A 15,794-nucleotide genomic window follows, 5' to 3' on the forward strand; every position below is an offset into this window, starting at 1 on the left:
TCAGCCAGTGCCCTGCTCTCCGTTTTGCCCTGTTGCCTTGGGGGCCTTATCCACTCTAAGGCACACACACAAATACACAACTAGACTCTCGGTCAGTCAGTAGGAGGAACTATGACAGTGCCAAGCCTTCATTTAATACAGAATGTGATTCCTTGGCTTTTGCACTTTATTGTCACTTTTTTCCTGAAAATCTTTCTGCTGAGTTTGGAGAAAAAGCATGAGCAGGAAGGAAAGCACTATAGCTACAGACTGAGTTCTTGCCTTTTATGACTTCAGTCACAGGGTTTAGGTGATCTGTTTTTTTTTTCCTGTGACTGTGTCTTTAGGCTTCTTTCTCTATTTCTGGCTCTTGCTTTTCTGAAGCGATGTGAAAATAAAGCAAACGGAGGTGCTGAGATGACGGAACTCTGGCAGACTACACAATGAACTCAATTACCTTCAGATGATGACTGAATGTCTCATGTCTACTAAAATCCTTAGTAAGGCTGAGGGTTACTAAATGTACTAAACAAGTGCTGAACATCAGTGGTGTGCTATGTATCTTTATAACATCTTGAGCGAAAGTAAGGGTACCTATAGAGGATTAATGTTCTTACCCACAAAGTTCAGGCAGTTCAGGCAACAGTCATAAAGTGTGGTCCAAATTGCACTTTCATGTACCCACTTATTCAACCAAAAAAATTAAATAAATAAATAATGGAATGACGTGGAATGACGTGGAATCTCGGACACTTCATGCATTGCTATTCTCCTGGAAAAGGGGGCTGGGCTACCAAGAGGCAATGAATCTGGATTATACGAGTATAATATTTTCAGTCGCAGTTCCACCAGAATTCTAGCTCTTCCAGGTCACCTAGTCACTACCGGCTTATTTAAGCCTATTTAAGCTATGCTAACGCTATACACATTGCGAAGTATTACAGTGATTATCCTGTGTACCAATCCATGTTCCTTGTTTTCCGAGCCACTGTTTATGACTTGGCTTTTTTATCTCTGTCCCTCTGTTTCCAGGATTGTGTTTCTGGATTAGTTTGCCATGTGGACTGTCTCTCTTTCTTTGGATTATTGACCTGTGCCTGTTTACTGACCATGTTTCTTGTTACATTTTGGATTGTCTGCCTGTGGATTTTTTTGGATTCTGCTTCCGCCATTCAGTCATTACGACAAGACGTCTTACAATCAAACCTCTTTTAAGTTAGCGTACATCGTTAAACGTTAAAATTCACAGTATTTTGCTAAAGCTACTCTAGCAGCGTCACATTACACAAGAGTTTAATGTCATTTATCATCAACTGGGAAGCAGCATAAAAATGAATAAAGAATAAAAATGACTTCACAAGAGTCTATTGTCTCAAAAAATAACTAGCTGCTTTGACATTGTAACTAGCTTGGCACGTCTGCTAAGTTTTAGTGGGAAAACGTTTGCATAAACTGGGTCAAAGGTCAATTCGAGGAAAATTTAAGCACAGAAGCAAGGTATCAGATCAAAGCAGGGTAGAAAAGCATCATCACTGGGAAATAATAGACACACTGGTGCACAGCGGCACAGTTTAAAGGAAATATTGTTAAGAGAAAATTTAAGAAGAACACACACGGGATTATCTTTGCAAAGATCATATGTCCTTAGTCTCTTATATATATATATATATATATATATATATATATATATATATATATATATATATATATATATATATATATATATATATATATTTTGTCTTTGTTCTCTAACAACTTTTCTTTGTTTGAAAACTCTTGCTGATTCATTTTGGGATTCGGAGTCAGTCAGTGAATCATTACACTTGACTCACACAGAACGCTGTAGGTCAGGTGTGAATTTTAGATTTTAGTGCAAAAATGTTGAATTATAATGACTAACAATTTGCTTGAGTCAAATGAAAGCAGGCAATGGGCTTTGTTTGACAGACAGGACTTGAGTTTATGTGATTGAGTATCTTCCTCCTGGTCCTTAGACGCCGTTTCGCAGTTTCTATGTCGATTTAACCCATTTGAAAAAGTTTCATTTCTCATTGGCATTGCTCGTCTCTATTTCTCTTTCATAAATGATCCTCTGTAAAGCCTTAACGGTCTCACAAGTGCAAATTCAGCAATTTTTCCGGAAAAGTTCCAGATGGTTAAAGTAAGAGTTGCATGACTTTTTCAGACAACTTCATTAATATGAGCCCCATAGAAAGGTTGTGAAATGAACGGTTAAGGTTCGGGTCAGGGTAGAGTCATCGACAAGCATTTTCGTATTACTCCATTTGTATGAAATCCAGTGAAATCGTTCCTGCTCATTAGGATTCCTATGAACTCGGCATATCATCGGCGTAGCGAACGAGCCAGACGACCCTGAGCAGTAATAAACCTTGTCAGAATTTTCTCTTAAAAAAGGCTGGAAATTGCATCAGGCGGCTTTTATTTAGACATATTTTGAATAGAGCTCAATTGCAAAAAAAAAAAAAAAAACATGCTTGGTGTGACATTGTGTAGGTGGCGTTGTGTAAAGTGCTGGTGATAAATGGAGAATTTAACCAAGCACACGGGTGGCTCTGGTCTATTTAAAATTAGCAAATTAATCATGGTTATAATTTATCTGAAGGAGCTTTATGACAAAGGGAAATTTATCACACGAATGAAACCAATTCTTTGTTTTGGAGTCGGTGTGTAGCATGATTAAAGCATGCTGGCTTTTATTAAGCAATGCTATAATAATAATAATAATAATAATAATAATAATAATAATAATAATAATATAAATTAAAGCTGTGAATGCAAACAAGTTCATTGATGATAAAAAATGAAATGAAGAGAGCTGCAGATGTATAAGAGATTATTATTATTAAAAAAAATATTGTTTTTTTTATTAATAAGTTGCAGTTTTATTTTTAATTTATTTATTTATTTATGTCCTATAACAATTTAATTACACTATCATCAGATGCTCAAATTTAATTAAAAAAAAACATTAAAAGAAATTAAATAAATAAATAAGTAAATAAATTGTGTTTTTCCAGAGCAAATGAAAAAAACAAACATATCTTTAACTCTTAAATATTCTATAACATTTAAAAAAACAACAACAAATAAATAAATAAATGATGTGTTTTTCCAGAACAAATGAAAAACAAACAAACAAACAAACTTATCTTTAACTCTTATATAAGAGTTAAAATAACTAAATAAGTAAATAAATAAATAAAAAATAAATTAATAAATAAATAAATGATGTGTTTTTCCAGAGCAAATGAAAAAAACAAACACACAAATGTATCTTTAACTTTTATATAAGAGTTAAAATAAATAAATAAATAAACCATGTTTTGCCGTATTATAAACTTTGACATACAAATGACATAAATAATTTCATATTTCTTATTAATCTTTTATGAAGACTACTTTTAAATATATGTTCATTCAGAGCTCTTTTCATGATAGAATCAAGTTCTTGCTGAAGCTTTGATCCATTGTGATATTTAATAAAAGATCACTTTTTGGTCTCGTACAATAGTCTCAGGCATCAAGCACAGAATTAATAGAAATAAATCCTTTCTCTCTGCGTTTGTTGCAGGTCTGGTCGTCCAGTCAGCTTCATGGTGGTGTTCAACACTCCGAGTCCACTCAGCAAGATCTCCTGGGTCAACCGTCTTCATCTGGCTAAGATAGCACAGAGTGAGTGTTCGTCTTCTTCTCTAGTCCTGGCTCCACTTAGATAACTTGTCATTCAGAGACGCAAAGTGCTTTCAATTGCTCCGATGTTTTTGAAAAGCCATCTGAGTGACAGGCTCTAAATGAAACGTCTGATGCCAGCGCCGAGCGTTTTTCTTTTCCCGACACATCCTCCAGTTCTCCAGGAGAAAGACAATTTCTATGACATTCTTCTGTGTGACCTTTTTTTTGCGCGTGCTGTGTGGACAGCCATCGTGGTTAGAATGCCAAAATACTAAATACCAAGTCTGAGAGGATTTTCCTGTGCTGAGATAAAGCTTAGATTTCTGCTGGAATGTTCCAGTGATATTCGCTCCACATTTACAACCCCCCCCCTTCCCCCCCTATTTTAACCCTAGAGATGAGGAACTGTAGCTTCATTAAGGGTGGAGTTACAGAAATTACAGAAAGAAATCCTTTCTTTCTTTCTTTCTTTCTTTCTTTCTTTTTCTTTCTTTCTTTCTTTCTTTCTTTCTTTCTTTCTTTCTTTCTTTCTTTCTTTCTTTCTTTCTTTCTTTCTCCTTCCTGACTTACCTCCTTCCTTCCTTCCTTCCTTTAGCCTTTTTTGTCTGTCTAGTCTTATTAGTTAGGTAGTTAGATAGTCAGTTTCTCTCTCTCTCTCTCTCTCTCTCTCTCTCTCTCTCTCTCTCTCTCTCTCTCTATCTCTCTCTTTCTTTCTTTCTTTCTTTCTTTCTTTCTTTCTTTCTTTCTTTCTTTCTTTCTTTCTTTCTTTCTTTCTATGCTTAGTTTCCTTCCTTCCTTCCTTCCTTCCTTCCATCCATCCATCCATCCATTCTCTCTCTCTCTCTCTCTCTCTCTCTCTCTCTCTCTCTCTCTCTCTCTCGCTCTCTCATACATTCATTCATTCTTTCTTTCTTTGTTTCTTTGTTTCTTTTTCCTTCCCGACTAACCTCCTTCTTTCCTTCTTTCCTTCCTTCCTTCCTTCCTTCCTTCCTTCCTTCCTTCCTTCCTTCCTTCCTTCATTCTCTCTCTCTCTCTCTCTCTCTCTCTCTCTCTCTCTCTCTCATTCATTCATTCATTCATTCATTCATTCATTCATTCATTCTTTCTTTCTTTCTTTCTTTCTTTCTTTCTTTCTTTCTTTCTTTCTTTCTTTCTTTCTATGCTTAGTTTCCTTCCTTCCTTCCTTCCTTCCTTCCTTCCTTCCTTCCATCCATCCATCCATCCATCCATCCATCCATTCTCTCTCTCTCTCTCTCTCTCTCTCTCTCTCTCTCGCTCTCTCTCTCCCTCTCTCATACATTCATTCATTCTTTCTTTCTTTGTTTCTTTGTTTCTTTTTCCTTCCCGACTAACTTCCTTCCTTCCTTCCTTCCTTCCTTCCTTCCTTCCTTCATTCATTCTCTCTCTCTCTCTCTCTCTCTCTCTCTCTCTCTCTCATTCATTCATTCATTCATTCATTCTTTCTTTCTTTCTTTCTTTCTTTCTTTCTTTCTTTCTTTCTTTCTTTCTTTCTTTCTTTCTTTCTTTCTTTCTTTCTTTCTTTCTGTGCTTAGTTTCCTTCCTTCCTTCCATCCATCCATCCATCCATTCTTTCTCTCACTCTCTCTCGCTCTCTCATACATTCATTCATTCTTTCTTTCTTTGTTTCTTTGTTTCTTTTTCCTTCCCGACTAACCTCCTTCTTTCCTTCCTTCCTTCATTCTTTCTTTCTTTCTTTCTTTCTTTCTTTCTTTCTTTCTTTCTTTCTTTCTTTCTTTCTTTCTTTCTTTCTTTCTTTCTTTCTGTGCTTAGTTTCATTCCTTCCTTCCTTTTGTGATTTGTTTATAGCACCCAGTGTTAATTTATCAGTTGGTGTCTTTTTATTATTTTTAGGAGTTGCCCGGTCATGTTATATCAGTGGTGGGCCGTCAGGGTCAGCAAGGCCTTCTCTGCTGGCCTAAACAGCAGTGATCTGAATCACTGACCTGCATTTTCATATATTTAATATATTTTTCCATGAATGCATATTAAATTATTCCCAATTGTCTTTTCTCCACATTTCATAGCTTTTCTCTTGGTTGCGCTGCTTCCAGTAGTGTATATTTATGATAAGAGTATTTATCCAATCATATTTCAGCCAGTGGCTGACATCATGTGTTGTCAGGGTGAAGGAAATCTGCCTTAAGGCCTTCAGAATTAATAGTGCAGGCGCCTGGAGCTTAAAATAAATGGCAATGAAATCGTTACATTAACCAATCAGATTTTATCACTGGGGCCATCTAGCAGGCATACGATTACGTCAGCAGTTTCCCGTCCTTTGACTGGATAATTGAAGTAGTCAGAGGCAGCAAACTGCACAAACTAAATAAAATATGTATATTTTTTAATTCACAATGGCTGACAGAGGAGAAGAAATCAAAATTCCTCTACTCCCCCCCTTTTTTTTTCCACCAAGTAGCAGCTGAGGTTCTCTGACAGCTCTTTCAGCCCCCTGCCTTAGCAGCAACTCCACTCCGTCACGTATTCCCGCTGTTGAGCTGGAGAATGCGCTCGGCTTGTAGCTGGGTCTGCCTGCAGGATGCCTCCATACGCCTTACTCCCGCCTTCAGGAAAGCTTTTAGAGGCAGTAATACTGGTGCAGGAAACTGGGCTGTGAAAGCGCTCAGTCACGTGGGTCATTGGGAAATATCTGGTAATAAGACGTCAGACAAGGTGACTGAACTGGTTTCGTTATCTAGCAGCCGTTCCGTCTTTCCAAACCGCTTCATTACGTCTGCTGAATAGTTGACTGGACGACTGTATGACTGTTGTTAAGGTCAAAGTCTGAAGCGATGGATCAAGATAAAATGTTGGAGGATGTGTTGCCTCGCAGATCTGAACATCTTTCTGAGATTTTTTTTATTTTTTATTTCTATATTCATTTTTTTTGCGTACGCTCGAAGCCGATTGGTCAGAAGTTGTGCTTTATATAACCTCCAATACTTCCAACAGATTAATGTTAGTGCATTCCTTTCAATATGTTATTGTTTCCATAGTAACAGCACACACACAGGGCCGTGTACAGCAGACGCTCCACATCATCTCACAGTATTAACACACTGATTTTAAAAGTCTGTCATGTAACAGAGTACAACTTCTCACTGATGTGGGGATTAAACTGAACTGAAAATGATATTAGAGGAAGAAAATTAGATAAAAAGAAAAAAGAAAAGAAAAAAACTAAATGAAATGTGTATTAAAAAACCATTAACATCTTTCTTTTTTGATCCATTCTTTTTGTCTGTCTTTTTTTCTTCCTTTTTTTGTTTCATTTTTGTCTGTTTTTTTGTTAGTTAGTTCTTTCTTTCTTTCTTTCTTTCTTTCTTTCTTTCTTTCTTTCTTTCTTTCTTTCTTTCTTTCTTTCATATGTTAGATGTATGTAAAATGTTTATTCTTTCTCTTCATCCTTCTGTTCATTCTCTTTGTCTTTTCTTCTTATATTGCCTTTGGTCCTTCTTTGTCTTTTTGCTCTTTTCTTTCTTTCTTTCTTTCTTTCTTTCTTTCTTTCTTTCTTTCTTTCTTTCTTTCTGTCTATTCATTTTAAGATTTTCTTTGGCAACTGTACAGAGTTCATATTCGTTCTCTTCATCCTTCTATTCATTCTATTTGTCTTTTCTTCTTATATTGCCTTTGGTCCTTCTTTGTCTTTTTGTTCTTTCTTTCTTTCTTTCTTTCTTTCTTTCTTTCTTTCTTTCTTTCTTTCTTTCTTTCTTTCTTTCGTTCTTTCTTTCTTTCTTTCTTTCTTTTTGTTCATTTTTTGTCTGTCTTTTCGTTACCTTTTTTTTTATTATTTTTAGGAGTAGTAAGTCGCTCGGTCATGTTATGACATCACAGTCCAAGTCTCCAGGATCAAGTTAATAGTAAGGTTAATATTTTTCATTGTCTGTACCGCTTATCCGATCTATCCTGGGGTCACGGGGAGCCTGTGTCTATCTCAGGAGTCATCGGGCATCAAGGCAGGATACACCCTGGACGGAGTTCCAACCCATCGCAGGGCACACACACACACTCATGCAATCACACACTACGGGCAATTTAGAGACTCCAATCAGCCTAGAAGCATGTCTTTGGATTGTAGGAGGAAACTGGAGCACTTGGAGGAAACCCACCAAGCAAACATGGGGAGAACATGCAAACTCCACACACACAGTGAGCGGGAGCCGGACTCGAACCCAGGATGCTGGAGGTGTGAGGCAAACGTGCTAACCGCTAAAACTCCTTTTTAACACTCCTCTTGACACTGAGCTGCATAACACCTCCTTATTATTGATTATTTCCTCTAACAGCTGCCTCCTCGTGTCTGATTCTGCCTCTATTACAGTCACACAGTCACACAGTCAGCTGCTGTTAGAGACAATTAATCAGCGCCTGTCAACCTTCTGACCGACTAAACCTGAGAAGTCAACAATTCTGTGGTGTTTATCTTTGTTAAAAAACAAAAACAAAAACCTAAGCATGGCAGGACAAAGTGAAGAGATGTGATGGATGTTTGATTTGATCTTCCTCCACCGTCTTGATCTGCTTTTTATTCCTGCCAGAACACAGATAGATAGTTTTATTTTGGAAGATTGCTAGTGTTTTGCTAAATTGTTGTGTCCACAGGAACAGCAGTAACAGTCGTCCGTTCTGCTTCATCAGCTTCGGGTGTTGAAAATGCTTTTATGGTGATGAGCAAATAACAATCTTGGCTGACACTAAGTGGGTTTTGGCAGATTACTGCTGCTGGGAGAAACACGGCTAGCCAGAGCCTGAGCGCAATGCTAAACACTTTTCAACAGGATTCCTGAGAAATATACAACACACACCCTGTCACAACCTCTTATACTCTCACACTCACTGATACTCTCTCACACTCTCTCACACTCACTGATACTCTCTCACACTCTCTCACACTCTCTCACACTCTCTCACACTCACTGATACTCTCTCACACTCTCTCACACTCTCTCACACTCACTGATACTCTCTCACACTCTCTCACACTCTCTCACACTCTCTCACACTCACTGATACTCTCTCACACTCTCTCACACTCTCTCACACTCTCTCACACTCACTGATACTCTCTCACACTCTCTCACACTCTCTCACACTCACTGATACTCTTTCACACTCTCTCACACTCACTGATACACTCTCACACTCTCTCACACTCACTGATAGTCTCTCACACTCTCTCACACTCTCTCACACTCTCTCATACTCTCTCATACTCTCTCACACTCACTGATACTCTCTCACACTCTCTCACACTCACTGATACTCTCTCACACTCTCTCACACTCTCTCACACTCACTGATACTCTCTCACACTCTCTCACACTCTCTCACACTCACTGATACTCTCTCACACTCTCTCACACTCACTGATACTCTCTCACACTCTCTCACACTCTCTCACACTCACTGATACTCTCTCACACTCTCTCACACTCTCTCACACTCACTGATACTCTCTCACACTCTCTCACACTCTCTCACACTCACTGATACTCTCTCACACTCTCTCACACTCACTGATACTCTCTCACACTCTCTCACACTCTCTCACACTCACTGATACTCTCTCACACTCTCTCACACTCTCTCACACTCACTGATACTCTCTCACACTCTCTCACACTCTCTCACACTCACTGATACTCTTTCACACTCTCTCACACTCACTGATACACTCTCACACTCTCTCACACTCACTGATAGTCTCTCACACTCTCTCACACTCTCTCACACTCTCTCATACTCTCTCATACTCTCTCACACTCACTGATACTCTCTCACACTCTCTCACACTCTCTCACACTCACTGATACTCTCTCACACTCTCTCACACTCTCTCACACTCACTGATACTCTCTCACACTCTCTCACACTCACTGATACTCTCTCACACTCTCTCACACTCTCTCACACTCACTGATACTCTCTCACACTCTCTCACACTCACTGATACTCTCTCACACTCTCTCACACTCTCTCATACTCTCTCACACTCTCTCACACTCTCTCACACTCACTGATACTCTCTCACACTCTCTCACACTCACTGATACTCTCTCACACTCTCTCACACTCTCTCATACTCTCTCACACTCTCTCACACTCACTGATACTCTCTCACACTCTCTCACACTCACTGATACTCTCTCACACTCTCTCACACTCACTGATACTCTCTCACACTCTCTCACACTCTCTCACACTCACTGATACTCTCTCACACTCTCTCACACTCTCTCACACTCTCTCACACTCACTGATACTCTCTCACACTCTCTCACACTCACTGATACTCTCTCACACTCTCTCACACTCACTGATACTCTCTCAGACTCTCTCACACTCACTGATACTCTCTCACACTCTCTCACACTCACTGATACTCTCTCACTCTCTCACACTCTCTCACACTCACTGATACACTCTCACACTCTCTCACACTCACTGATACTCTCTCACACTCTCTCACACTGACTGATAGTCTCTCACACTCTCTCACACTCTCTCACACTCTCTCATACTCTCTCATACTCTCTCACACTCACTGATACTCTCTCACACTCTCTCACACTCTCTCACACTCACTGATACTCTCTCACACTCTCTCACACTCTCTCACACTCACTGATACTCTCTCACACTCTCTCACACTCTCTCACACTCTCTCACACTCACTGATACTCTCTCACACTCTCTCACACTCTCTCACACTCACTGATACTCTCTCACACTCTCTCACACTCACTGATACTCTCTCACACTCTCTCACACTCTCTCACACTCACTGATACTCTCTCACACTCTCTCACACTCACTGATAGTCTCTCACACTCACTGATAGTCTCTCACACTCTCTTACACTCACTGATACTCTCTCACACTCTCTCACACTCTCTCATACTCTCTCACACTCACTGATACTCTCTCACACTCTCTCACACTTTCTCACACTCTCTCACACTCACTGATACTCTCACACTCTCACACTCTCTCACACTCTCTCATACTCTCTCACACTCACTGATACTCTCTCACACTCTCTCACACTTTCTCACACTCACTGATACTCTCTCACACTCTCTCACACTTTCTCACACTCTCTCATACTCTCTCACACTCACTGATACTCTCTCACACTCTCTCACACTCACTGATACTCTCTCACACTCTCTCACACTTTCTCACACTCTCTCATACTCTCTCACACTCACTGATACTCTCTCACACTCACACTCTCTCACACTCACTGATACTCTCTCACACTCTCTCACACTCACTGATACTCTCTCACACTCTCTCACACTCACTGATACTCTCTCACACTCTCTCACACTCACTGATACTCTCTCACACTCTCTCACACTCACTGATAGTCTTTCACACTCTCTCACACTCACTGATACTCTCTCACACTCTCTCACACTCACTGATACTCTCTCACACTCTCTCACACTCACTGATACTCTCTCACACTCTCTCACACTCACTGATAGTCTCTCACACTCTCTCACACTCACTGATACTCTCTCACACTCTCTCACACTCTCTCACACTCACTGATACTCTCTCACACTCTCTCACACTCACTGATAGTCTCTCACACTCTCTCACACTCACTGATAGTCTCTCACACTCTCACACTCACTGATACTCTCTCACACTCTCACACTCACTGATAGTCTCTCACACTCTCTCACACTCACTGATAGTCTCTCACACTCTTACACTCACTGATACTCTCTCACACTCTCTCACACTCTCTCATACTCTCTCACACTCACTGATACTCTCTCACACTCTCTCACACTCTCTCACACTCTCTCACACTCTCTCACACTCTCTCACACACACACTCTCTCACACTCTCTCACACTCTCTCACACTCTCTCACACTCTCTCACACTCTCTCACACTCACTGATACTCTCACACTCTCACACTCTCTCACACTCTCTCATACTCTCTCACACTCACTGATACTCTCTCACACTCTCTCACACTTTCTCACACTCTCTCACACTCTCTCACACTCTCTCACACTCACTGATACTCTCACACTCTCTCACACTCACTGATAGTCTCTCACACTCTCTCACACTCACTGATACTCGCACACTCTCACACTCTCTCACACTCACTGATACTCTCTCACACTCACTGATACTCTCTCACACTCTCTCACACTCTCTCACACTCACTGATACTCTCTCACACTCTCTCACACTCACTGATAGTCTTTCACACTCTCTCACACTCACTGATACTCTCTCACACTCTCTCACACTCTCTCACACTCACTGATACTCTCTCACACTCTCTCACACTCTCTCATACTCTCTCACACTCACTGATACTCTCACACACTCTCACACTCTCTCACACTCACTGATACTCTCTCACACTCTCTCACACTCACTGATACTCTCTCACACTCTCTCACACTCACTGATAGTCTCTCACACTCACTGATACTCTCTCACACTCTCTCACACTCTCTCATACTCTCTCACACTCACTGATACTCTCTCACACTCTCTCACACTTTCTCACACTCTCTCACACTCACTGATACTCTCTCACACTCTCTCACACTCTCTCACACTCACTGATACTCTCTCACACTCTCTCACACTCACTGATAGTCTTTCACACTCTCTCACACTCACTGATAGTCTCTCACACTCTCTCACACTCACTGATACTCTCTCACACTCTCTCACACTCACTGATAGTCTCTCACACTCTCTCACACTCACTGATACTCTCTCACACTCTCTCACACTCTCTCATACTCTCTCACACTCACTGATACTCTCTCACACTCTCTCACACTTTCTCACACTCTCTCACACTCACTGATACTCTCACACTCTCTCACACTCACTGATACTCTCTCACACTCTCTCACACTCTCTCATACTCTCTCACACTCACTGATACTCTCTCACACTCACTGATACTCTCACACACTCTCTCACACTCTCTCACACTCACTGATACTTTCTCACACTCTCTCACACTCACTGATACTCTCTCACACTCTCTCACACTCACTGATACTCTCTCACACTCTCTCATGCTCTCTCACACTCACTGATACTCTCTCACACTCTCTCACACTCACTGATAGTCTTTCACACTCTCTCACACTCACTGATACTCTCTCACACTCTCTCACACTCACTGATAGTCTCTCACACTCTCTCACACTCACTGATACTCTCTCACACTCTCTCACACTCACTGATACTCTCTCACACTCACTGATAGTCTCTCACACTCTCTCACACTCACTGATACTCTCTCACACTCTCTCACACTCTCTCACACTCACTGATACTCTCTCACACTCTCTCACACTCACTGATACTCTCTCACACTCTCTCACACTCACTGATACTCTCTCACACTCTCTCACACTCTCTCACACTCACTGATACTCTCTCACACTCTCTCACACTCACTGATACTCTCTCACACTCACTGATAGTCTCTCACACTCTCTCACACTCACTGATACTCTCTCACACTCTCTCACACTCTCTCATACTCTCTCACACTCACTGATACTCTCTCACACTCTCTCACACTCTCTCACACTCACTCATACTCTCTCACACTCACTGATACTCTCTCACACTCTCTCACACTCACTCATACTCTCTCACACTCACTGATACTCTCTCACACTCACTGATACTCTCTCACACTCTCTCACACTCACTGATACTCTCTCACACTCTCTCACACTCTCTCATACTCTCTCACACTCACTGATACTCTCTCACACTCTCTCACACTCTCTCACACTCTCTCACACTCACTCATACTCTCTCACACTCACTGATACTCTCTCACACTCTCTCACACTCTCGCATACTCTCTCACACTCACTGATACTCTCTCACACTCTCTCACACTCTCTCACACTCACTCATACTCACACTCACTGATACTCTCTCACACTCTCTCACACTCACTCATACTCTCTCACACTCACTGATACTCTCTCACACTCTCTCACACTCACTGATAGTCTCTCACACTCTCTCACACTCACTGATACTCTCTCACACTCTCACACTCTCTCATACTCTCTCACACTCACTGATACTGTCTCACACTCTCTCACACTCTCTCACACTCTCTCACACTCACTGATACTCTCTCACACTCTCTCACACTCTCTCATACTCTCTCACACTCACTGATACTCTCTCACACTCACTGATACTCTCACACACTCTCTCATACTCTCTCACACTCACTGATACTCTCTCACACTCTCTCACACTCACTGATACTCTCACACACTCTCTCACACTCACTGATACTCTCACACACTTTCTCACACTCTCTGACACTCACTGATACTCTCTCACACTCACTGATACTCTCTCACACTCTCTCACACTCACTGATACTCTCTCACACTCACTGACACTCTCTCACACTCACTGACACTCTCTCACACTCACTGATACTCTCTCACACTCACTGATACTCTCACACACTCTCTCACACTCTCTCACACTCACTGATACTCTCACACACTCTGTCACACTCTCTCACACTCACTGATACTCTCTCACACTCTCTCACACTCACTGATACTCTCTCACACTTTCTCACACTCTCTCACACTCACTGATACTCTCTCACACTCTCTCACACTCACTGATACTCTCTCACACTCTCTCATACTCTCTCACACTCACTGATACTCTCTCACACTCTCTCACACTCACTGATACTCTCTCACACTCTCTCACACTCTCTCATACTCTCTCACACTCACTGATACTCTCTCACACTCTCTCACACTCACTGATACTCTCTCACACTCTCTCACACTCTCTCACACTCTCTCATACTCTCTCACACTCAGATACTCTCTCACACTCTCACACTCACTGATACTCTCACACACTCTCTCACACTCTCACACTCACTGATACTCTCTCACACTCTCTCATACTCTCTCACACTCACTGCTACTCTCTCACACTCACTGATACTCTCACACACTCTCTCACACTCTCTCACACTCACTGATACTCTCACACACTTTCTCACACACTCTCACACTCACTGATACTCTCTCACACTTTCTCACACTCTCTCACACTCACTGATACTCTCTCAGACTCTCTCACACTCACTGATACTCTCACACACTTTCTCACACTCTCTCACACTCACTGATTTTCTCACACCCTTTCTCACACTCTCTCACACTCACTGATACTCTCTCACACACTCTCACACTCACTGATACTCTCACACACTCTCTCACACTCTCTCACACTCTCTCATACTCTCTCACACTCTCTCATACTCACTGATACTCTCTCCCACTCACTGATACTCTCACACACTCTCTCATACTCTCTCACACTCACTGATACTCTCTCACACTCTCTGATACTCTCTCACACTCACTGATACTCTCTCACACTCACTGATACTCTCTCACACTCACTGATACTCTCACACACTCTCTCACACTCTCTCACACTCACTGATACTCTCACACACTTTCTCACACTCTCTCACACTCATTGATACTCTCTCACACTCTCTCACACTCACTGATACTCTCTTACACTCTCTCACACTCTCTCATACTCTCTCACACTCACTGATACTCTCACACTCTCTCATACTCACTGATACTCTCTCACACTCTCTCATACTCTCACACTCACTGATACTCTCTCACACTCTCTCACACTCACTGATACTCTCACACACTCTCTCACACTCTCTCACACTCACTGATACTCTCTCACACTCTCTCACACTCATTGATACTCTCTCACACTCTCTCACACTCACTGATACTCTCTTACACTCTCTCACACTCTCTCATACTCTCTCACACTCACTGATACTCTCTCACACTCTCTCATACTCACTGATACTCTCTCACACTCTCTCACACTCTCTCATACTCTCACACTCACTGATACTCTCTCACACTCTCTCACACTCACTGATACTCTCACACACTCTCTCACACTCACTGATACTCTCTCACACTCTCTCACACTCACTGATACTCTCTCACACTCTCTCACACTCACTGATACTCTCTCACACTCT

At 41.4% G+C, this 15,794-nt stretch overlaps 1 protein-coding gene across 5 annotated transcripts in view; it reads left to right on the top strand.

Moving 5' to 3' along the window:
* arhgef10la (Rho guanine nucleotide exchange factor (GEF) 10-like a) overlaps window positions 1-15,794 on the top strand; it is a 170,483-nt gene that overhangs the window by 76,130 nt on the left and 78,559 nt on the right. For all 5 annotated transcript variants that reach the window (XM_058373473.1, XM_058373476.1, XM_058373475.1 and 2 more), the window contains one exon: window positions 3,572-3,672. In XM_058373473.1, coding sequence (XP_058229456.1) covers window positions 3,572-3,672 — 101 coding nt within the window. The remainder of the gene's footprint in view (window positions 1-3,571; window positions 3,673-15,794) is intronic.

The sequence above is a fragment of the Hemibagrus wyckioides genome, linkage group LG21 (assembly GCF_019097595.1).
Source record: "Hemibagrus wyckioides isolate EC202008001 linkage group LG21, SWU_Hwy_1.0, whole genome shotgun sequence".
Classification (NCBI taxonomy): domain Eukaryota; kingdom Metazoa; phylum Chordata; class Actinopteri; order Siluriformes; family Bagridae; genus Hemibagrus; species Hemibagrus wyckioides.